Here is a 24,568-nt window from a genome sequence, read left to right on the forward strand (position 1 = left end):
TTTCAACTACTCTGTCTTCCAGATCACCTGTCTGTTCCTCTGTATCATCAAGGAATGTATTGATTCCTTCTAGTGTATTTTTTAGTTTCAGTTACTATTTGGTTCTTCTTTATATTTTCTATCTCTTCTTAAACTTCTCACTGTGGCCATTCATTCTTTCCCTGAGTTTGTTGAGCTTCTTTATGATCATTACCTTGAACTCTACTGGGTACGTTGCCTATCTCCACTTCACTTAGTTCTCCTGGGATTTTATCTTTTCCTTCGTTTGGAACATGCTCCTTTGTCACCTCCTTTTGTTTACCTAATTTTCTCTGTTTATTTCTATGAATTAGGTAGGTTGGTTATGTTTTTGATCTTGGAGAAGTAGGCTTGTGTAGGAGACATCCTATGGTGCCCAGCAGCACCAGAGGTATATGATCTAGGGATGCCCCTGTGGGCATGTTGGTAGGCAGGGCTGTCCCTGTCCCAGTTGGCTACCAGGCCTTGCCTAATGCAGAGGCTGTTGGCCACTGGTGGGCAAGGCTAGGTCCCAGAGCGGCCAACTGAGTGGCCCTGGGGTTTCCTGAGGCTTATCTCAGCCTGCTGGTGGGTGGTGCCTGGTCCCAGTGCAGTTGAGTTTGGGGCCTGGGGGGCCTTGGACTGCTGTCTGCAGGTGCTGACAAGTCCCAGTACTGGTACCAGCTTGCTAGTATGTGGAGCAAGGGCCTTGAAACTCCTGGGGCTGGTGCCAGCCTGCTTGTGGGCAGAGCTGTGTCCCAGTATGGTCGGCTATAGGGCCTGAGGTCCTGGGGCTGGCTCCAGTCCATTGGTGGGTGGTGCCAGGTCCTTGTGTGGCTAACTACAGAGCCGTGGGTCCAGGACTGGTCTCAGCCTGCTGGTAGTCAGGGTCATTTCCTCATGTAACTGGCTTGTCAGTGTGGGAGGTCCCAGGACTGTGGCCAACCTGCTGGTGGGTGGGACCATGTCCTGGTGCAGATAGTCTAGACACCAAAATGGCCCTTGCCAGCACCAGTGTCCTCATGGTAGAACCTAAATGGCCCCCATAAATGGCTGCCACCAGCATCTGTGTCCCCAGGGGGAGTTCTGGTGGCCTCCTCCCTCTCTGGCAGCCTTCTCCAGGTTCAACAAGTGGGACTGACCTAGGCTTCTTTCAGATTACTCCCTCTGTGGTGGGTCTAAGAGCATGTGAGATTTTGCTTGTGGTTTTTTTTTTTTGGTTTTTTTTTTTTTTTGCAGTACGCGGACCCCTCACTGTTGTGGCCTCTCCCGTTGTGGAGCACAGGCCCCGGACACGCAGGCTCAGCGGCCATGTCTCACGGGCCCAGGCGCTCCGCGGCATGTGGGATCTTCCTGGACTGGGGCACGAACCCGCGTCCCCTGCATTGGCAGGCGGACACTCAACCCCTGCGCCACCAGGGAAGCCTGCTTGTGTTGTTTAAGAGCAGAGTTTCTGTTTTCTACAGCCCTCTAGCTCTGTCTTATGTAAGTCCCACTGGCCTTCAAAGTCAGATGTTATGGGGGCTTATTTTCTGTGTAATACTGGGCTGGGGAGCCCAGTGTGAGGCTTGGACCCATCACTCCTTGGGGAGAACCTCTGCAATTGTGATTGTTCTCCCTTTTGTATGTCACCTACCTGGGGATGTGGGTCTTAACTATACTGTGTCTCTGCCCCTTCTACCCATCTCGTTGTAGTTCCTTCTTGATAACTTCAGTTGTGGAAAATTTTTTCTTTCTAGTCTTCGGGTCCTTCTCATCGTTAGTTCCTCTGTAAGTAGTTGTAAGTTTGGTATACCTGTGGGAGGAGGTGAGCTCCAGGTGTTTCTTCTCTGCCATGTTGACCACTCTGTTATATATAATCTTTTTGTTATTATTGTTTATATTCTGAATATACTTAACAGAGTGCATTCAGCATTTGGATGATGTTTCTGTAAATATCAGTCAGGTTTGAGATGGTTGAATAGTGTTGTTCAAAATGTCTATATTCTTATTAATTACTTTTGTCTTCTTGCTGTATCAGTTGTGGAGAGCAGTTTGTTAAAATCTACAACTACAGGTATGTTGTCTATTTCTTCTTTTAGTTTTGCCAGTTTTTACTTAATGAATTTTGAAGTTCTGTTATTAGATGCACGCATATTTACTATCATTAAGTCTCTCTTTTGGATTGATCCTCTTATTATTATGCATTGTCCCTCTTTTTCCCCAGTAACACTCCTTGTCTTAAAGTTTACTTTTGGCATGATTCTTTTTACTTTACTTTTCCAATCCCTTTACTTTCAGTGTATCTGTATCTTTATATTTCACATTGCTTCTCGTCGACAAGATATAACTGTGTCTTGTTATAGACTGACCATCTGCCTTTAAAGGCTGACAATCTGCCTTTTAATTAGAGAATTTAGTCCACTTACATTTAGTATGATTACTAATATGGTTGTGATAATTCCACCATCTTGTTATTTGTTTTCTGTTTATTCCATTTGATCTTTGTTCCTTTGCTTTTCCTTTCCTGCTTCCACCGTTTTCCTCTCTTATTGTCTTTTTAGATATATCTCTGGATATTATTAGTGGTTAATTTAGAGTTGTCCAATATGGTAGCCACTAGCCACATTAAAATTAAGTTTAGGGCTTCCCTGGTGTCTCAGTGGTTGAGAGTCCGCCTGCCGATGCAGGGGACACAGGTTTGTGCCCCGGTCTGGGAAGATCCCACATGCCGCGGAGCGGCTGGGCCCGTAAGCCATGGCTGCTGAGTCTGTGCGTCCGGACCCTGTGATCTGCAATGGGAGAGGCCACAACAGTGAGAGGCCCACGTACTGCAAAAAAAAAAAAAAAAAAAAAGTTTAAAATTCAATTCATCATTGCATTAGCTGCATTTCAGGTGCCCAGTAGCCACATGTCCCCATTACTGGATTAGGCAATACAGATTACTGAAGAAAGTTCTATTAGACAGCTCTCTAGAGATTATGATCAGGATTTATTTTGGTCAAAATTACACCAGGTCAAGTGTGAAAAGAGCAATATTCTAGTCACAAGATGTGTGTTTTTGTTGTGTGTCTACTTCTGGTTAGTTTTGTATCTGTAGGCAAATGTCCCACTGCTCTTAGCCTCAGTTTTCTTTTCTAAAATGTGGGGATAATAATGCCTGCTTTATGGAGTGCTTGTGGAAAAGAAAACTATAAAATGGTAACATTCTTTATAAAAGTCAAAACAGTTTTCAAAAAAAAAAATTAACTCATTGACTACTTTCTGTGTTGTGTTTGCTTTTTTAGGCTGCTGACAGAACTGGAGTCTCCTTCTTGGTGGCCCTTTAGCTTCAAGCTTTGGAAGATGCCATCAGAAACAAAGCCCAAGTGGGACGCCTCAATGGCTAGTTCCAAAGCTTTTGGAAAAGAAGGGATAGTGATCAAAATTCCTGCTGTTATTTCCCAAAAAACAGAATCTCATGTTAAACCAGGAAGGCTCACCGTCTTTGTTTCTGGGTTGGAAATCCACAACTCAGATTCTTTGCTCATGCACAGATTTGAAAGAGAAGAAGTAGATGACATCAAGGTTCATACACCTTATGAAATTAGCATCCGCCAGCGGTTCATTGGGAAGCCAGATATAGCTTATCGTTTGATATCTGCCAAGATGCCAGAGGTTATCCCCATTTTGGAAGTGCAGTTCAGCAAGAAGATCGAGTTTTTAGAAGATGCCTTGATGCTCAGAAGCACTAGAACCTCTCCCCTAGCAGAGAAGGGCTACTCAGTCTGGCATGCAGGTGAGTGATCATCAAAACAATCCGTGCGCAAGACCTCTAAAGTCACAGTCAAACTCAACACACCCATGGTGCGTTGCTGTGATGCATCACATAGAGCAACTGCCAGTTTCAGCTCACTAGTGACTGCCTATTTGTTTGTAAATAAAAATAATTTCAGACCATTTTCCTTAGTACTTGCCACCTGAGTCTCAAATCACTCAGGTTTATCATGTACTTGAGAGCTGTGCCTTTTCAAATAGGTCAGAAATGGTTTTGGTGATGCTTTCAGAACAAAGGAAAGCTCCAAGTTAGATGTTTTCACCTCTTTCCTCTGCTTGATTTGAGAACCAACACTTTAGGGCCTTAACTAGCATCATCCCCACCTGCTCTGGTGTGTCTCCAGTCCCTTCCCCTGACCCAGCATCACACTCGGTTTTCTTGGCACTTAATTGAGGTATTCCCAGCCCACCTTCCAGATGGGCATTTGGATATCAGAATTTTTGAAAATTACGCAGTGTAGTTTCTGTGTGTTTTTTTTTTTTTTTAGCATCCCAGTATTGTGAAACCCTTGCTTTTCTTGGCATTATGGCTGCAGTATCCTCTTTTAGGTCTCTGTGGGGCATAGAGGGTATAGCTGAGTTTGGCCTGAGGTTCTAGTGTGGGTGGCAGGACATGTGGATATGTCCCCAGGTCCCAGCCTCCTCCCTAGCATAGAATAACTTGGTGGTATCTGACTTCTCGGTTTTGCCATTCTGACTGATGTCAAGTGGTATCTCAAAGGTATTTTTATTTTTTTGATTGATTGTGAGGTGGAGCATCTGACGCCTTTTAGTTGCTTTTTGGTCCCACAGATTTTGCTCTGTGGGTTGCTTGTTCTGGTTTTTTTTTTTTTTTTTCCCCCTACTGGGCTTTTTTTTTTTCCTCTCTGATTTGCAGTAGTTCATTATTCATTCTAGATATTCATCCCTTGTTGACTTTAGAAGCTACCAATACTTCTCCTAGATTGTCAGCTTCCATTACAGAAATCTTTAATTTGCTATGGTCAGATTTACCATTTTTCCCCTTAAGTTTATTTTTGAGCCCTGCTTAAGGAATCCCAAAGTCATAAAATATTCTAATACTAGCATTATAGGTGACATTTCTTCTATGTTATAGTGATTTTTCTAACAAGTAATAGTCTTTTCTTATTAACTTCGATTGCTAGAGTTTGTTTAAAGTAAGAGATATGGGCTTCCCTGGTGGCGCAGTGGTTGAGAGTCCGCCTGCCAATGCAGGGGACATGGGTTCGTGCCCCAGTCTGGGAAGATCCCACATGCCGCGGAGCGCCTGGGCCCGTGCGTCCGGAGCCTGTGCTCTGCAGCGGGAGAGGCCACAACAGTGAGAGGCCCGGCTACCGCAAAGAAAAACCAAAACCAAAAACAAAAAATAAAGTAAGAGATATGTTTGTTACTATTCCAGTTCCTTTTCTTTTTTCCTCTTAAGTGATTGATTTCAATTCCAATATGTAATCTGTTTCCCTAACATATGAATATTTTGATGTTATTCTAGATGACTTCAAGTTTCAAAAAGAAATTGCTTGATAATAGATCTGGTCCCATAGGTATCAAAATGTTGGAAATGTTAATGTAAAAACTTAATTTAGAAACTTACTTTCTTAATTTAGAGACTTACATTTCCAGATTTTTCTTTGGCCCCTCATTCAAGGCAGGGCTCAGAAGCTGGCCCATAAAAGGGCCAAGAATGTACACTGTACCAGCCAACATAAGATCCTGACCAGAAGGGCCCTTCAGGAAAGGCCATTTGCAAGCTCAGCTGGGTAGCCTCTCTGATACCCCAAATCTCTGAGTCCCCCTCACTGCTGTTTTCCTCTGGGAGGAGCCTCAGCAGTGAGAGGAGGGAGGAGGCCCTGGCTGGTGGGACCAGATGCAGAGCACCGTGGGCTGTTGGTTCTGACAGTGCTGTTGGAGAATCCCTCTGTGCCAGGCATGGTGCCAGGTACCTACAGTCCTGAAAACAATCCTCCTTCTTATGGAGCTCTACCATATTCGTGGGTTTTATGTTAGGCATGGTGGTTTCAGAGAGAGAACACGACACAGAATGTTACAAATGAGATGGCAGATGTGAGCATGTCATGTGTGTCACACTGTACAAGTGAGAAGGGTGCAAGCTTGCTGTGCCTTGCTGTCAGGGAGGGTGGGTCCCGAGGAAGATGGGATGGTAAGCTCTGACTCCAAGCATACAGGTGGCAGATGGGCCTAGAGAGGAGGGAGTGAGTGTCAGGGCCTCTGCAGCCATAATCAGACTGCAGGAAGCTGAGTGAGTGCAAATTCTGCAGGGCCACCCATCAGCAAGGGGAAAATGAACCTCTTGTGCACAAGCTGAGGCTGCTGACCAGAGGCTGAACGTCTTTCTCCTCAAGGAAGCTGCAGATATACTTTTAAGGTTTTTCAGCTGATTGAACCAGGCCCACCAGATTGTCTAGGACAGGCTCCCTTCACTAAAGTCAACTGACTGAGAGCCTTCACCACGTCTACAAATACCTTCCCAGTAACACCTAGATTAGGGTTGGATTGAATAACTGGGGACTATGGCCTCACCCATCACAGTAACGGATTATATATGTATGGAATGAGCTGAGCCACATCCACGGTGACAGATGGGTTTTCATCTTAGTGCTAACTTTAGCCTGTGGGTAGGATCCCTACAGTGTGTCTGAGTCTGGACTGAGCATGAAGTGCCATCCTCCCCTGGTGAAGCCTCCCTGCGTAGGCGAGGCAGGTGTACCTTACAGCTGTGGATTTGGAGAGGTACAGGTGACAAGGAGTTATGTTTGCAAGAAGCCGGCATGCTGAGTTCAGTAAGCAAGATGGTATCTCATTTGCTTGGAACTTCACAGTAATCCTGCACAAGCCCAGCAATGAGAACTTACTTCTCATTGTTACCTCTCTTGTTGTTGCATCTGTCAGCACCTCTGTTTTTACTGTTCTGCACTGGAAACTACAGAAACAGTGGAGGTAGAAACCATGACTTTGACCTCTCAGTAACAATTTCTCTCCTCAATGAGCTATTTTGGTAAATTGTGTGTGGCCAGAAGGTGGCGGTCTAGTAACAGGGGACCAGTGTCCTAGAAGAACTTTCCAGAGACCTCTGTAGTAATGTATAGAGTAGACAGGTTGAGGGCCTGGGGTGGCCAGGCCAGGACTGGGGGAGGAAGAGAGTCTCCTGGGCTTCAAGGGCTGGAAATGATACAGGTGGGCAGATCCCACCTTAAGGAAGAGCAGTTGCAAATTGCTGTTTTTCTGCATAGTATCTTTAAAATAATCTTTTAAATTTTAGAATAGTTTCAGACTTGAGAAAAAGTTGTGAGGATAGTACAGAGAGTTCCCATGTCTCCCACACCCAGTTTTCCCTATTCTTGTCATCTTACATTAGTATCGTTCATTGTCACAACTAATGAGCCTGTACTGATACACCTTTATTCACTAAAGTCCATATTTTATTCAGATTTCCTTATGTTTTACTGTTCCAGAATCCCATCCAGGATCCCACATGATATTTCGGCATTTCATCTCCTTGGACTCTTCTTGACTGTTACAGTTTCTCAGACTCTCTTTGCTTTGATGATCTTGATGGTCTTTAGGAGTGGTGGTCAGGTTTTTGTAGACTCCCCTAGTTGGACTTTGTGTCATGTTGTCTCATGATCCACTGGGGTGATGCTTTGGGAGGAAGCCCACAAAGCTCTTATCATATAAGAGCAAGGTCCGTGCATTTAAAGAGTTTTTTTGGTACTGATTTTTGTTTTCACTGTTTGCGAACTGTCGCCTTCTGAGAGGGGCCTTCTCTGACCACCTAATTTAAGAGGACTAGTTTCCCATTCACTGATCCTATAGAAATCTTGCTTAGCACTTGCCCTCTGGTGCTGGTACCCTCTGGTTTGCTTTTCAACTTCCCACACTGGGATGTGTGCTCCAGAATCAGACACAAGTCTGTCTTTTCTCACCCCATCTCTAGCACCCAGGACAGGCCCAGGTAACCAGAAGGCAGGCGCATCTCTGTGTAATGATAAATAAACTTCTGAGGCATTGAAGTCTCTGCATAGGGTCATTAATTTAAGATCATCTTTTGAAATAGTAAAGTTCTGACCCTGGGACACAGCACCATGCTGACCACCAACAGACTTCATGTGGTCACTAGATATGGGTATCACGTTGACCACCAACAGACCCCTCCATGTGTTCACTAGGACACAAGCACTGCACTGACTTCAGACAAGCCCCATGTTATTAGTTTATTAGGACATGGTGACCCCCTGACTATCGACAGACCCCCAGAGAGCTGCTTGGCCCTCACCCACTTGATCCCTTCCAAGGACCCATGAGTCAGTTGAGACTGCTGTCTCTCTCCATTTCAGTTTTCTCTCTGTTACACTTCCTGTTGTATTGAGGACATGGGGCGTTTTGTGTTTTTTTTCTGAAAGGGCTTCCCACCCCAGTTATATAAGCTGCTGTATCCATCCCTGGGTAGAGTAGGCATTTTCCTGTGTCATCAGTGAGGCGTACGGGGCCCAGAGACAGGGAGAAAGATTTGCTCAAGGCTGGACAGGCTTGGAGCGGTTTTTCTGCTTCCAGATCAGGCCCTGGTAGTCTTTGGTCTGAACTTGCAATGAGGTCAGGAGTCTATGTCTGATGCACAAAGGAGACTGGCGTCCCAGTGCTGCCCCTGCCAGCGCAGTCCTTACTCAGGGTTTCCCTCGATGCCTCCTTGTTCTTGGAAAGTGGAATCATCTGTAAGGTAGCATGTAGCTTGAACAATTTGTGATTATTTTGTTTAACTGAGATAACTAATGACTTTTGAGACAAAAACCATCTATACTGAACTAAATTAATTTTTTCAGAAGATATTTCAAAGCATTGAAGTAACTGAGTCAGCAACCCAAGTCTCAACACAAAGTTCACGGGGGTGGCCAAGTTTTGTATTAGGCAGGATCCTGCTGATCCCCCAGCTCGTTGTGAAAAACATCTCTTATTAGTATGTTCCAGGAAGAAAAATCCTCAGTTTTGGTTTTCTGGTTGTTTAAGTAATCCCATTTGTTAAACATTCAAAAATAGTATGTCTCTAACTGTAATACAGCTGTAGGTGTTGAAATGGAAACCAGAGTGACAGTGCAGGAGCACAGTGCTGGGCACAAGTGTGAATTAGACATGGGCCGTGCTCTCAGAGAAGTTAGCTGGGGAGATCCCAGTTTGAAAAGATGCTGAAAAAGGTAAATAGCAGTGCAGTACCAAGCAAGTGACTGTCAAAGGTGTGTAAACTGAATGGTACCAGGACAGATGAGGGAAGATTGCTGCTAATGGAAGGGCTGAGTGGAGAACATGTCTCCAAACTTGGACTAGGGGACATCTGTCTGCATGACATGTGCAGAGCGGGGGCAAGGTGGGCAGGAATAGCATGCTGGGGCCAGGGTGCCGGGGTGGCTGGAACAGGAGTCTGCAGGATCAGGAGCAGACTAGGAAGGAGGAGGGTGTAGGCTGAATGGGGAGTTTGCTTCCACCCATTAGGCCATAGAACCACTGTTAACATAGACAAGTGAAGTGTGCTTTGCCATCATGTTATCACTGATAATGTTTTAACGTCAGGTGTGTTAGTTGGCCTTTCCTTTAGGCTAATAATATCTAGTAAAACATGTCCTCTGTTGTCTAGTTTAGCTCTGATGGTGTTCTATTGCTGTTTTAGAAAAGTGCTTTTCATTATGTAACATGTTAGTGACATTTAGATCATGTAAGACCAACCGACAGTGAGTTGTATGCTATGGAAAGTTCTGTGCTAATTAATAAGCCCTTAGGATGTTGAAGTAGTGGCACTTTGGAGATTCCAGGACACAGGTTGTGAAATCAATTTGGTTGGTTGCAACCAGCTTTTATATAAATAATAGAATAGAAAAGCACATCTGAGTACATGGTGTGTACTAAGGTTTTTGTCTTGTGAAACTTTTTCAGACCTCCAAGGTGCTTGTACGGGTGTAGCAGTTCTGTGTAGGAAGCACTTCGCATAGTGGTGCACAGTTAAAGGGCACGAAGACTCTCACAGAGGGCCTCCTTCCCAGTGGAGATGGGCCTGGGGAGGGCTCAGGCGCACAGTGTGGAACCCTCGGGTCTTGCCTTCATGCAGGTTTTGCTTCGCATCAACTGGTTCCTGAACTCACTCCATCTGGCCAAGACCCTTTTCCTCTCTAGGATCCCAAGGAACATGCTTTCTTGTCATCACGTCTTCTTTGCTCAGCTAGGTAATCTCAGGGAGTGTTAATTTGTAAGAAATTTTTTGAGAAATAAGAATAAGGGGATGTTTGTGTACCTGTTGGAGGTGGCTGGTCTCTCCCTGGGGAGGAGGGGCTTGTGCAGTTGGTGTGTCCTGGATTCACCACCTGGGTTCCTGCTGTTCAGGCCCAGCAAGACCTTTACCCCAAGATGGATTTCCTTTCCTAACAATGCATTTATCAGTTGCTCCAGGCTGCTCGGATGAAAGGCAGCTCTGCTGACTGCCACTAGGGTCCTAGGAAGGAAGTGGGGTGTCCTGCTTTTGCCCTCCCATTTTGCTGAAACAGAGAAATCTGCTCAAAGGAGTTGGTGCTGGAATCCACACTGCTGGTTCTCACCCCAGAATGCTTTCCAGCATCCTAATAAATAAACATGGCTATACTGACACATCTGAGGTGGGCTGTATTATGGAGAAAAGCAGGTGACAGACTCTAAGCTATGCTCTTATCTGGGCCTTACAGTGCCAGGGTTGCAGATGGAGGCAGCTCTTTAAATAAAGGATTTACACTGTTCCTTGCCAAGCTGCTCTTCTGCTTCTTAGCAAGACTACCCAGGCATAGATGTGTGAATGGAAACACCCCTGAGCAATGCCTTGCCACGTGCAGCAGTCTGGCTCACCCCTACCTCAGTACAGCTCCACATTCAACTTTGCTTGACCTGACTAGCTGACCATTTCATGTGCTCTCTAGAACCACAGTGTTTTGTGGGGTAATCAGATGGTAATGCAGTTCCTAGTAGTGTATTTCATGTACATTTCACCAGGGCTCAACAAGTATTATGTTTCATACTCCAATCTATTGTCCTCTCAAAAAGAAAAAAATCACTCCTGGATAAAGCATCTTTCTTCTAAAAGCCAGTTATAGAACTAGATCCTGAGTATTTACAGTGTTGCACACTCTGATCAGTGTGGGGTAAGGAAGCAGCCCTGGATTGGGGTAGAAGGCAAGGCTCAGGTGGGTCCCACATGCAGTCAGCTCAGCAGAGGTTCAGAGAGGTGGACTCACCGCTCCCGCAAACACAGAAGCTCTAAACCAGTAAATGCCTGGGAAAACACTTCGTCAACCCAAAGAGCTCTGACGGTCTTAAACACTTTTTGTAAAGTTCTGAATGCCCTTGCGTTGTTCACACCTTCTAGAAGATGCCACTCTGTTTGACTTTCCATTTCAGCATCTGGGCTTTTGGACCAAGCCATGCACTGTGAGCCCTCCTCAGGGAACCAGGAAGGGAGGCCACTTCAGCTACAGATGAGCGAACCGTTAATTTCCGAGGGGGACAGCCAGGAACTGAGACAGGTAACATGCATTCGTAGTGTCATGTCCTCCCCTGCAGGCAACTCACTTTCTTGTCTAAAAACAACTCTCCACTGATTTATGCTTGTCTGTCACCTGCACGGAAATGCTGGGACATCCACCTGATTTGCTCGGCTCCCTATAGCTTGAGGAAGGGCGGTGCCCATTCTGAGTCCTTGCGTTTTGTGGCATGCAGACACACATAGCATTCCTGTGCACACACAGTGGTCTTGGCAGCTGCCTATGTCTGTTATATGTGTGTGTATGTCTGTATATATGGGCTCAGATGCACATGTAGGCTGTGTATGTGCACGATGTGTGTGTCCAGGTGGGCTCTGTACACGTACATGTATGCATGTGTGGCGTGTGTACTGTGTGCACACGTGTGCAGCACCTGTATGTGTGTGCCATCTGTGTGTGCACTACCTGGGCATGTACAGTTGAGGGCACTTGCTCTCAAGTGCTCAACACAGGTTCTTGCGGAGGCTTGCCACTTTTTGTCCAGGAAGTTGAAATTTAAACAATGTTTGATAGAAATACTTGCAACTTATCTTCCTGTGTTAATGCTGGACAACACAGTGGCCTTTTCTTTTTCCTTTTTTAATAATTATGTAGCAAATACCTAGACGTTATATCATTTCATTCATAAATATTTCAGTATGTAGCTTTAAAAGATAAGAACTGTTTTAAAAAATGAGCACAATACCATACTCACCTTAAAAAAGTAAAAAGTAAATTCCTTGGTATCATCAGACATCAAGCCAGTGCTCACATTTCCCTAGTTACCTCATTTAGGAAAATGTGTTACATGTTTATTCAGATCAGGATCCTCATGAGGCCCGTGTGTTGCATTTAGTGAAGTGCCTTTAATGCATAGCTTTCTTTCCTCTGTCATCTTTTTCCTTTGAAGTTTATTTGATGAAAAACCTAAATTGTTCCTCTGTCAAGATTTTGCAGCTTGTATCTTCCTGACTTGGTTTCCCCAGCTCCCAGCAGGTGGTGAACTGCCTGCTCTCTGCCCTGGTACTCTTGTAGGTCAGTTTGTACCTCTAGAGGCTCCATCAGATTCAGGCTCCATTTTGGAGAGACTGTTTCATTGGTGGCATCCCACACTTAACATCAAGGCATACAAGAGACTGTATGTCTTTTAAACCTGTTTTTAAATAATTTTGTTCTGTGTGTCTACATAGGCATAGACTCCTTTAAGCTCAGCCTTTTCCATTTTGGGAAAAAAGTGTTCATCTTTTGCTATGGGATATTTTAAATATACATGATTTGTCACTTTTTCCTTCTGGTCTAACTTTTAATCACTTTAAGTAATGACACAGAGACATGCCACTTTCTAGCTGCAACTAGGAAATTCTGCAGGTTACTAATCACTTCTTTTGATAGGCTTAGTGACTCCAGAACACTGCAGATCTTGTCTGCCTTGGGGCTTGAGAAACCCTCATACTATAAAGGCAAACTTAACCTGTTCTCATGAAAGTGGGTAAGATTGCATATAGGCCTCAGGCTGGTAGGATCTGAGACCCTCCTCTCCCATCCTCCAATGAAGGTGTCTGTGGCTGAGATGATCTTCTATGTCCCACAGTTGTGTTGAGGCTGAAGCAAGAACATGGGTTTTGTAGGACATGGGAAATGTAGGAATTCTATCTGTTAATTCTAGTGGTGGCCATGTAGTTTGAGAGGGCCCTTGCAATTTCAAATAACCAATCGCTACTACCATGTATATACAATGTGCCCTTCCCCTAAAAGCTGTGATAGAATGGGAGAGGTCAGGATGAATGCACCAACAGCTGTGAGTAGAATAAAATTCCTCAGTGACCACTGAGGTCACCATTCTTTCCCATGAAAGTGTGTTTCTTATGTGGTTGGTCCTGACTGTCATCAACAAGTCTTAGTGAGCCCTGTGGCGTCCATGCTGGGAACAGCAGATGCCATGGTCATGAATCAGGAGGCTGGCTTGGGGGCAGAGGACACGGTGATCCCTGAGCAGTTAGGCTGGGAAGACCCACCCACAGGAGGGGTAGGGCTTTGTGCTAGTTAGCTGCCTCATTCTCCTTCCCTGCAGGGAGAACCTAATTTCATAAGAGATTGTCCTTTTGAGGTAAAACACATGTTTCATATTTAGAGAAGAATTCTGAGCTGTGTAGTTGAAGCTCAAGCATAGGTAGGAATGAGTTAAATTTCTGGGGAAAACGAAAATGCAAGAAAATCTCCCTCCATTCATCTGTGGTTTCTGTTGCAGATGCTATTAAAGTCATTACGTGGAAATGGGTTTTGGTGACTTAAACTGCAGTTGGGGTGCTAGAGAGAGGATTTGCCGTGATTTCCTCAGGGAGCAGCCGTGCTTAGTGCAGTGTGCCAGCTCCCTCTGTGCTGGGCCCCTGGAGCGGGCATGTGGGCTGTGGTTAGGCCCCATCTGCTGCGTAGCTGTGGCCGTCCACCATCCGCTGTGGGAGGGCACGTGGTGGAGGAGGCTGGGAGAGGAATCAGAGTCCCTCAGATGGGTTTGGCAGAGTCCCTCAAATCATTTCCAGTGTCTGATGTGCTAACCTTTCCTGCCTCAGAACTCCTGCTCTTTCGTTACTAAGTCTGTGGCTACCATATATTTGATACAACATTTGGAAGTGATAAAACAAAAAGCAGCATGGCTCTGTCCTGAGGACATTGCAGTTTTACATAAAGTTTCTTCATAACTTCTTAATCTGCACTTCTCTGTCTTGTCCTGCGTTTGGTGTTTTTTCATCCCACCTCCCTCTTTCACCAAGAAGGAATCAGAATGAAAAGCTGACCCAGGTCTGGTCTCATGGTTTATCAGGCTCTGCAACAGCCCTGGCACTGGGAACAGCAATGAAGGAAGACCTGCACTGGATGTTCTCATCATTTCCAATAAAGAGGGATGCACAGAGTGTGGATTCATGGCAAGCTTTTAGGTCATAGTTTTGAACTTTCTGTTTGATTATATTTGGCATTTAGTCTGCCTACTGTATGTGGTATCTTTATAAACAGTAAATGCAAAACACAAAAATTAAAAACTGAGGTGATTAATTCAGTTCAGTCAGAAAGTTCGTTTACTGGAAAACCTAGCTAGTCAGCTGGCGTGAGGAGAAGAGTTTATTGAAAAGGCAGCCCTGCGGATGCCTGTGCTGGGGAGATGAGTGAGGCCCAGGGCTTTTGTCTCTGTGTTGCTTAGCAGAGCCAAGTTCCACATGTATCTGCACTGGCAATTCACTGGATCTTTCCTGAAATAATTCTAGGCCGGAAAGGATGCTGTGGTTCTCTACTTGCTGTGAAACTATCTTAAGAAATTAATGTCCTTCTTTTCTTTTTTTTTTTTTAACAGATACATATATTCATTTTCACATTCTTTTCCATTATGGTTTATTATAAAATAATCTTATTTTCTTGTTTTGGAAATTATAGAATACATTTCATCTTCAGTAACTCCACCATTCTGGTCTTTTCCTCTGTACTTTGTTCCCAGTTATTTAAATTTGTCCCAATTCATCTGTCTCCTCTCCTACTAGTCAGGGAAAAAAAAAAAAAAAATCTGTCATTTCTTGCATACCTAATCTATGTAAAAGAATTGTGTTTAGCAAGTGTTCTTCAGCCTAAACTAAATGTCTGAATCAGTGAATTATTTAGCTGTGGCTTCAGTGAGTTATTTGGAGAAGACAACAGATCTGGGTTTCCTTGGATAATTGTCAGGACAAAGTCATGAGGTAATGAGCAAGGGGTGATATCCATGATGCTTCTCATCAGTTGTGGCAATGGACTAGACCACACTTCTGGAATGCAGATTCCAGAACTGATACTGCTTAGGAAGGAGGGGATGGCTAAACTGGTGGGCCCTCAAAAGTAGAAAGGCAAGGGCAATGCACTCCAGCTATAGGACCACCGAACAGTGCTGGGACGGTGTGCAGACACCTTGTTGGAGTGAGCTCTGTGGAGGGGTCTGGGGACAGAGAGCTGGACATGTCCACTTATCAATACCTTCATTTAGTCTGGGCTTTGTCCTGTAAGCAGTTTGGAATCATTGAAGTTTTTAAGCAAGGAGTCATGAGATAATTTCAGATTTTTACCCATTCTCCTCAGGTTCTCCTGTTGTCCTCTGCTGCCTTCTGAATCTTTCAGGCTGTATCATTTCATTCGTTAATTATGGGGCACAGTTAGATGGTTAGTGTTTTTATTTGTGGCTTTGATACCAGCCTGGATATTAGCAATGAGCTAGGCCGTTTATTTAAATATGTGTTACTCTAATTGTGAATTATTAATAAATGTTTCTGACATCATATCCTATGTCACTTCTAAACGTTAAACCATAAGAAGAGCCTTGGTAACCAGGAAAACATACCTAGTAACTTTTGATGTCCACACACAGTGGACATTTCAATAAGAGGTCATGTGTCTTAGGATGAGCCCTGGCCTAGGAACCTGGCATCCTGGCGCTGGTCCCAGCCCCTCCCTGTCAGCTCTGTAGTCCTGGGAAGGCTGGTTTGCTTCCCTGTCCTCAGTCTCCAGCTCTGAAAAGGGCACTGACTTGTAGCATATTCCAGTATCTACCGTCTAATGTAGAATCCACCGCAATGAAATGAAAGCTGAGTTACAGAAAAATGTCACGCCTTACTTTTAAATATTCGTTCATGGTTTTCCTGTCTGCTCTGTTGGTTAACTAGGTCACTGGTAACGATGAGCATTACTTTGACAGACAGGAGACAGACACGTGGTGCCCCCACCGCTAGCCCAGCCCTGCCTGCTGTGGTTTCATGTGCCTCCCACTGCTGCCTTCTGTAATTGCCTGGGACAACCAGCTCTTCTCCACAGCAGCCTTCAGAACTCCCATTATGTTGGATGTGGTCACCACTCTAGCAGAGGCCCATGTTGTCTGTGGCAGTGGTTGTTCGGAGTGGGAGGACCTGTCAAAGCGTGTGGCTGTGTGTCCTCTGCAGTTGACAGAGAAGGCTATGTGGGCACACCGGACCTCCCTCACATAGAGGCCATGGTGTAAACATGAGTTGCATGGAGGTGGCATCTGCCCTTCAGGTCCAAATACCCATGCAGCTGAATCTTGGGGGTGTATTCTGTCCCTTCCACTGCCCCTGGGAACTGTGGACAGGGAGGAAGCTGCCAAATAAGGAACTCTAAGATACTGTGCCAAGGGCAGGATTCCAGAATGTACCAGCATCTCAGCGAACAAATTCTAGAGCAGCTGCTTGGCTGTGCAGAAGGTAGAATGCCAAGGAGCAAGAAACAGATGCTCAGGCATTTAGACTGGGAGGATGACTTGTTCCCCCTTTGGAACATTTTCCTGTGCTCTTGGTCAGCTTTCAAATGAACCTCAAGTCTTAAAATCAAGTGTTTGATTATATTGTTATTGAGTGCTTGGCTATGGAAGGTTTCATATATTATAACCATGTTTTTTATTGTGGTAAAATATATAGAATAAAATCTTGCCATTTTAACTATTTTAAGTGTATAATTTAATATCATTAATTACATTCAAAATATTGTGCAACCATCACTGCTATCTATTTTATTTTCAAAGCTCGTTTACAACAGAAACTCTGTTACCATGAAGCAGTAACTCCACATTTTGCCTCCCCCCAGTCCCTGGTAACCTCTAATCTTCTCTCTGTCTCTATGAATTTGCCTATTCTGGGAACCTCCTATAAGTGTAATCCTTTTGCATCTGGCTTTTTTCACTTAGCATAATGTTTTCAAGGCTGATCCATCTTGTAGCATGAATTGGTACTTCTTTCCTTTTTATAGGTGAATAATATTCTGTTGTATGGTTAAAACATACTTGGTTTATCCATTCATCACCGATGGACACTTGGATTATTTCCACCTTTCAGTTCTTTTGGACATATACCTAAGAGTAGAATTGCTTGGTTATAGGATAATTCTGTGTTTAACTTTTTGATGAGCTGCCAAATTATCTCCTTAGCAGCTACACCATTTTACACTCTCACCAGCAATGTATGAGGATTCCAGTTTTTCCACATCTCTGCCAACACTTATTTTCTTTTTTGAAAATTTTAAAATTATTCTAACTATCAAATAGAATAGATAAGGAGGTAAGTGTTGGAGGTAAGGGTCCAACTTCATTCTTTTGCATGTGGCTGTCTAGTTGTCCCAGCACCACTTGTTGAACAGACTATCCTTTCTCCATTGAGTAGACTTGGCACCCTTGTCAAAAATCTGTTGATCTGAGGACTCTTTATTCCATTAGTCTATTCTTATGCCAGTACCAAGCTGTTTTTATTACTATAACTTTGGGTAACGTTTAAAATTGGGAAGTATGAATTTAATTTCATTCTTCTTTTTCAACTTGTTTTTACTATTCAGGGTCCCTTGCAATTCTATATGAATTTGAGGATTAGCTTTTCCATTTCCGAGTAGGGGGGCTGTTGGAAATTTGATAGGGATTACATTGAATCTGTATATCACTTTGAGGAGTATTGCCCTCTTGCCAATATTGTCTTCCAGTCTAGGAACACAAGATGTCTTTTATTTATTTAGGTAGTCTTTATTCCAGCATGATTTTATAATTTTTAGTCTTTCACCTGCATGGTTCTTTTTTCCTAGGTATTTTATTCTTTTGGATGCTATTATAAATGGGATTATTTTCTTAATTTCTTTTTCTGATTCTTCATTGCTGCTGTATAGAAACACAACTGATTTTTGTGTGTTGCTCTTGTATACCGTAACTTTGCTAAATTTGTTAATTAGTTCTTCTAGTTTTCTTGTGGATTCTTTGGGATATTCTATATATATAGGGTCATGTCATATGAAAATAGAGATAGTTTTACTTCTTCTTTTCCAGTTTGGATACCTTTTATTTCTTTTTCTTGCCTACTTGCTCTGTCTAGGACTTCCAGTGCATAGCGGTACTGTGTAGCAGTGGTGAAAGTAGGCATTCTTGTCTTTTTCTGATCTTAGGGCTTTCAGTCTTTCCCCATTGAGTATCCTATTAGCTGAATTTTTCATAAGCCCCCCCTTTATTTTAAAAGTGTTTTAAGTTTTTACTTTATTACAGGCTTTTCTATTTCTAATCATTACAAATGTTTTCAACATTTCATTTATCTGCTCCATTGTATTCCATTTATATTTCATTATGATTCCCATCTGTCTATCATATATTCAAGTTATGTCTACTATTTTCTTTTTTTAATTTTTATTTTATACTGGAGTATAGTTGATTAATAATATTGTATTAGTCTCAGGTGTACAGCAAAGTGATTCAGTTATACATATACATGTATCTATTCTTTTATAAATTCTTTTCCCATTTAGATTATTAGAGAATTTTGAGCAGAGTTCCCTGTGCTATATAGTAGGGGTTTGTTGGTTATCTATTTTAAATATAGTAGTGTGTACATGTCAATCCCAAACTCCCAGTCTATCTCTCCCTCCCACCCTTCCCCTCTGGTAACTATAAGTTCATTCTCTAAGTGTGTGAGTCTGTTTCTGTTTTCTAAATAAGTTCCTTTTATCATTTTGGGGGGGGGGTTCTGCATATAAGCGATATCGAATGATATTTGTCTTTCTCTGTCTGACTTACTTCACTTAGTATAATAATCTCCAGGTTCATCCATGTTGCTGCAAATGGCATTATTTCATTCTTTGCAATGGCTGAGTAATATTTCATTGTATTATTTCATAGTAATATTTCATTTCATTGTACCACATCTTCTTTATCCATTCCTCTGTCGATGGACATTTAGGTTGCTTCCACATCCTGACTATTGTAAATAGTTCTGCAATGAATGGTGTGCATGTATCTTTTAAATTATGGTTTTCTCCAGATATATGCCCAGGAGTGAGATTGCTGGATCATATGGTAGCTCTATTTTTAGTTTTTTAAGGAACCTCCATACTGTTCTCCATAGTGGTTGTAGCAATTTACGTTCCCACTAACAGTGTAGGAGGGTTCCCTTTTCTCCACACACTCTCCAGCATTATTGTTTGTAGATTTTTTAATGATGGCCATTCTGACCAGTGTGAGGTGATACCTCACTGTAGTTTTGATTTACATTTCTCTAATAATTAGTGATGTTGAGCATCTTTTCATGTGCCTCTTGGCCATCTGTATGTCTTCTTTGGGAAATGTCTATTTAGATCTTCCGTCCATTTTTGGATTGGGTTTTTGATTTTTTTTTTGATATTGAGCCACATGAGCTGTTGTTTGTAAATTTTGGAGACTAATTCCTTGTCAGTCACATTGTTTGCAAATATTTTCTCCCATTCTGTGGGGTTTTTTTGTTTTGTCTATGGTTTCCTTTGTTGTGCAAAAACTTTTGAGTTTCATTAGGTCCCATTTGTTTATTTTTGGTTTTTTTCCCATTATTCTAGGAGACGGCTCAAAAAAGATATTGCTGCAATTTATGTCAAACAGTGTTCTGCCTATGTTTTCTGAGTTATTTTTGTGTATGGTGTTAAATAATGTTCTGATTTCACATGTAGCTGACCAGTTTTCCCAGCACCATTTACTGAAGAGACTCTCTTCTCTGCATTGTAGAGTCTTGTTTCCTTTGTCATAGATTAATTGACCATAGGTGTGTGGGTTTAGTTCTGGGTTTTCTGTCCTGTTCACGCATCGGTCTATATTTCTCTTTTTGTGCCAGTACCATACTGTTTTGATGACTGTAGCTTTGTAGTATAGTCTGAAGTCAGGGAGCCTGATTCCTCCAGCTCCATTTTTCTTTCTCAGGATTGCTTTGGCTATTTGGGGTCTTTTGTGTTTCCATACAAATTGTAAAATATTTTGTTCTAGTTCTGTGAAAAATGCCGTTGGTAATTTGATAGGGATTGCATTGAATCTGCAGGTTGCCTAGGGTAGTATAGTCATTTTGACAATATTGATTCTTCCAATCCAAGAACATGGTATATCTTTCTGTTTGTATCATCTTTGATTTCTTTCATCAGTGTCATATAGTTTTCAGAGTACAGGTCTTTTGTCTCCTTAGGTAGGTTTATTCCTAGGTATTTTATTCTTTTTGATATGATGATAAATGGGATTGTTTCCTTAATTTCTCTTTCTGATCTTTCGTTGTTAGTGTATAGGAATGCAAGAGATTTTTGTGTATTTTGTAACCTGAAACTTTACCAAATTCATTGATGAGCACTAGTAATTTTCTGGTAGCTGTTTAGGATTTGTTATGTATAGTATTATCTGATCTGCAAACAGTGACAGTTTTACTTATTCTTTTCTAATTTGGATTCCTTCTATTTCTTTTTTTTTTTCTTCGCGGTACGCAGGCCTCTCACTGATGTGACCTCTCCTCTTGCGGAGCACAGGCTCCAGACACGCAGGCCCAGCGGCCATGGCTCACGGGCCCAGCCGCTCCGCGGCACACGGGATCCTCCTGGACCGGGGCATGAACCCACATCCCCTGCATTGGCAGGCGGACTCTCAACCACTGCGCCACCAGGGAAGCCCGATTCCTTCTATTTCTTTTTCTTCTTTGATTGCTATGGCTAGGACTTCCAAAACTATGTTCAGTAAGAGTGGCGAGAGTGGACATCTTTGTCTTTTTCCTGATCTTAGAGAAAATGCTTTCAGCTTTTCACTGTGTGTATGATGTTAGCTGTAGGTTTGTCATATATAGCCTCTATTATGTTGAGGTTTGTTCCCTCTATGCCCACTTCCTGGAGAGTTTTATCATGAATGCGTGTTGAATTTTGTCAAAAACTTTTTCTGCATCTATTGAGATGATCATATGGTTTTTATTCTTCAATTTGTTGATTTGGTGTATCACACTGATTGATTTGAGGCAGTGAAAAATCCTTGCATCCCTGGGATAAATTCCACTTGATCATGGTGCATGATCCCTTTAATGTATTGTTGGATTCAGTTTGCTAGTATTTTGTTGAGGATTTTTGCGTCTATGTTCATCAGTGATATTGGTCTGTAATTTTCTTTTGTGGTATCTTTGTCTGGTTTTGGTATCAGGGTGATGGTGGCCTCATAGAATTAGTTTGGGGATATTCCTTCCTCTGCAGTTTTTTGGAATAGTTTCAGAAGGATAGGTTAGGTGCCTTTTATCACGTTGAAGTTCTCTTCTAGTCCCAGTTTTCTGAATTTTTATCGTGAAAGGGTGTTGGGTTTGTCGTGGCCATTTCTTCATCAATTGAGTTGATTGTGTTTTTTTCCTCTCTGTTCTAATAATGTGGTATATTGCATTAATTGATTTTCTAAGGGTGAACCACCCTTGTATTCTGAGATAAATCCTACTTGGATTCAGTTTGCTAGTATTTTAGTATGTTGTGGTTTTGTTTTCATTTGTCTCAAAGAATTTACTAATTTCCCTCTTTGACCCACTGGTTGTTTAAGTGTGTTGTTTGATTTCTACATACTTGTGACTTTTTTAGTTGTCCAGATTTCCAGTTTCATTTCACTGTGAAGGTACTTTCTATTACTTCAATCTTAAGTTTGAGGTTTATTTTGAGGCCTACCATGTGGTCTGTCCTGGAGGATGTTCTGTGTGCACTTGAGAAGAATGTGGGTTCTGCTGATTCGGATGGAGTATTTCGTTTATGTCTGTTGGGTCCAGATGGTCTATAGTGTTGTTCAAGTCTTCTGTTTCCTTATTGATCTACTATCTGGGTGCCTTATACATTACCAACATCTTTTTATTAACTTTTAAAAATAGTTAACAAGTATTAGACGGTTTTTGGGTTCAGGCTGGGAAGTTGGTTTTGTGCAGTTTTTAAATGTGAAATTGGACTGTATGCATGAACACAGTGTTGAGTAGGCTGTGTGGCCTTGGGCAGCATATGTCTGTCCATCCCATCTGTGGCATAGGGCTGGGGACTGATTGTTGGAAACATGGTTTCTCGTAGCCAATAAGTACCTTTGCCATGTTAGCCATGTGGCCTTCAGCAGGCTTCACATTTCCCTGAAAAAGTACTATTATCACTTTTTACACAACAGGGTCCTGCCTTAAGGCTTGCATGGGTTTGAAGTGAGGATGAGGCCTGTACTATATGGAGCAGAATTCTAGCACACATTGAGTTCTAAATAAATGTATCAGTGGGACCCCAACTGTCTTTGACCTAGTCAACTCTGAAGAGCCCCAAACTTAATGCATTTTCTGTCTGTTTCATATTCTGAGAATGTCCCTGCTGAGGCATTTACTTCCGCATGTAAGATGAATCTTCAGTTTATTGAGCATTTCACTTGGTAGGGATTCCATTGCTCTCTTAAAAACGTGGTTCTTATCATGGGAAGCTCTGATAGCAGCTTGGCTCTCAGGACCCCTCTCTAGTCCTGGGAGGTGCTTTCCCTGCCCAGACCTTGAGTTACAGGGGCCATCTTTGCTGTGGGCCATTGGGGCCATTTGTAACTGGAGGCCAGTCAGCAGACTTCAAGTGAGGGCTAATAGATCCCTGAAGACTCAGCTGTGAGTCTTGCTATACAGACACAGCCATGGTGCCTAAGGCAGGTTTGTGCTCATCCACCCTCTGCCCTGAGAGGGGGTCGTGAGGAAGGGAGCACCGTGGTGGGGGAACTCCTTAAAAGAGAACCCTGTGCTGCCCCTGTTCACCCACAGAGCATCCTCAGGTCCTCAAGGAATGCAGCGCAGAGGACAGGGTGGGATGTGGGGGGTGGTCTGTGAGTGCTGAATGTGACAGGTTGCAGCTTAGGATATTCTTTACAGCCTCCAGAGCTTTGGCTGAGAGGGAGCCAATTTTTCCCTCTTTACCTTCTTTACAGCATGTTCTACCCCAACTGGTAGAATTGCAGACAACTTGATTTATCCCAGCTCTATTCTTAAATGGTTGCTAGTTTCTCACTGCAAGAAAATTCAGTTTTTCAGTGGTCAGTTTAATAACAAGATCAAGGCAAACAGTCTAGCCAATACTAACTCACTTTAGGTGCTTAATATTAATATACTAATACTCTAAATCCTGGAGTTCTGTCATGAGGTAGAGCAAAACATTTTTTTCAGACTATAAGTTGAGGCAACAACTAGCATACTGTAGACATTTTAGAAATATTAAGGCCCGTACTTGTATGTACCATGTCCTTACACAGTGAAAGCACAAGCTTGGTTGTTTCAGGACCCCCTTGGGGGCACAGCTTACAGCAGAGCTTGGGGCCTCTGATTCCCAGACTTGCACACCTTGATAGCTGGCATGAGGCATACAGTTAAATACATCTGTTTTGATAAGTGAACCTCCTCTACTGGATGAGCTACTTTTCCATAATTTATTTTCTGTTTTTATAAACAAAATGGAAATGGTTGGAAGGCTAAAATGTCTCCATATCAGCTCTTATATCAACCCAGACGGTGTCTGTGCCACCTTTCTGAGGTCTGTGGTATTGCAGAGATGGAGGTCACTGTAGCATGTGACCAAAGCAGAAGGTCTTCCTCTTCCAGAGAGGACAGTAACTTCTTCTCTGCCCTGGGGACCACGTGGTGCCTCCCACTTCCTGCCTGAGTCATCTCGGCTATCCCCCTTGCCGGTTACTGACGCTGTGAGTGAGCCCAGCATCCTGCCTATGGGGAACCAAGCCTCCTGCTCTGGCTTTGTTGAGCGCCTGTGACCCCTGAGCTGAAGAGCACTGAGTGTTTCTGTGGGTTTTATTTCCAAGATACTGCTCCCAGAGGTATTGGCATGTATGTTTCTATGTCTTAACTTGTGGTTATGTGCATTATATATTTCTTTGGAGTTAGTTTCTCCTACAACTCAATGTACTGTTAATCAGGTAATTTCTGTGTAGGTACAAATGTGGCTGGAAAGATGGCTGGCTGCTGGGTTTATTTATTAGTGGAGCAGAAACTTGGGGAAAAGTCCATTTTGACCCTGGTCTTTGACTCAGAGCCCAGTGAAGTCTCATCTGAGAGGCCAGTTGATATTCCAGAGGCTGGCAACATCATACATTGATGACTAGACAGCTTGTCATCCTGGGCCACAGAAGTAACAACTGTTTTTAAGGTTTGGCCAGACTTCATATTCTCCATTCTTTCCATCCCATGTTATATGGAATGCACACGATGCCATTTAATTACTTCAGTCCCTTTCTTAAAGGAAAAAGACACTGGACCAATATTCCAGTGGTACTAGTAGTTTGAAAGTTTACTCAGTAATTTTCTTTGCAGACTTAGTAGCTGTAAAGATCTCGTTTATATTTTTGTGGTATTAATTAATTTCAAGTGCAGTTTTGGCAGACCAACCAAGGTTCTCAACAGGTTGCATAGAATGGGTGCTATTTTTAAGGC

The 24,568-nt window shown here is 43.0% G+C and overlaps 1 protein-coding gene across 9 annotated transcripts in view; it reads left to right on the forward strand.

Annotated features, from left to right (window-relative positions):
- Window positions 1-24,568, forward strand: part of SNAP47 (synaptosome associated protein 47) — a 65,045-nt gene that overhangs the window by 32,348 nt on the left and 8,129 nt on the right. For 4 of the 9 annotated variants that reach the window (XM_019937402.3, XM_019937401.3, XM_073802917.1 and 1 more), the window contains exons 3-4: window positions 3,264-3,754; window positions 11,215-11,339. In XM_019937402.3, the coding sequence (XP_019792961.2) occupies window positions 3,264-3,754; window positions 11,215-11,339 (616 nt within the window). The other 5 variants (XR_012331006.1, XR_012331007.1, XM_033853705.2 and 2 more) reach the window with 4 other exon arrangements.

This window comes from Tursiops truncatus, chromosome 3, assembly GCF_011762595.2.
Source record: "Tursiops truncatus isolate mTurTru1 chromosome 3, mTurTru1.mat.Y, whole genome shotgun sequence".
Classification (NCBI taxonomy): Eukaryota; Metazoa; Chordata; class Mammalia; order Artiodactyla; family Delphinidae; genus Tursiops; species Tursiops truncatus.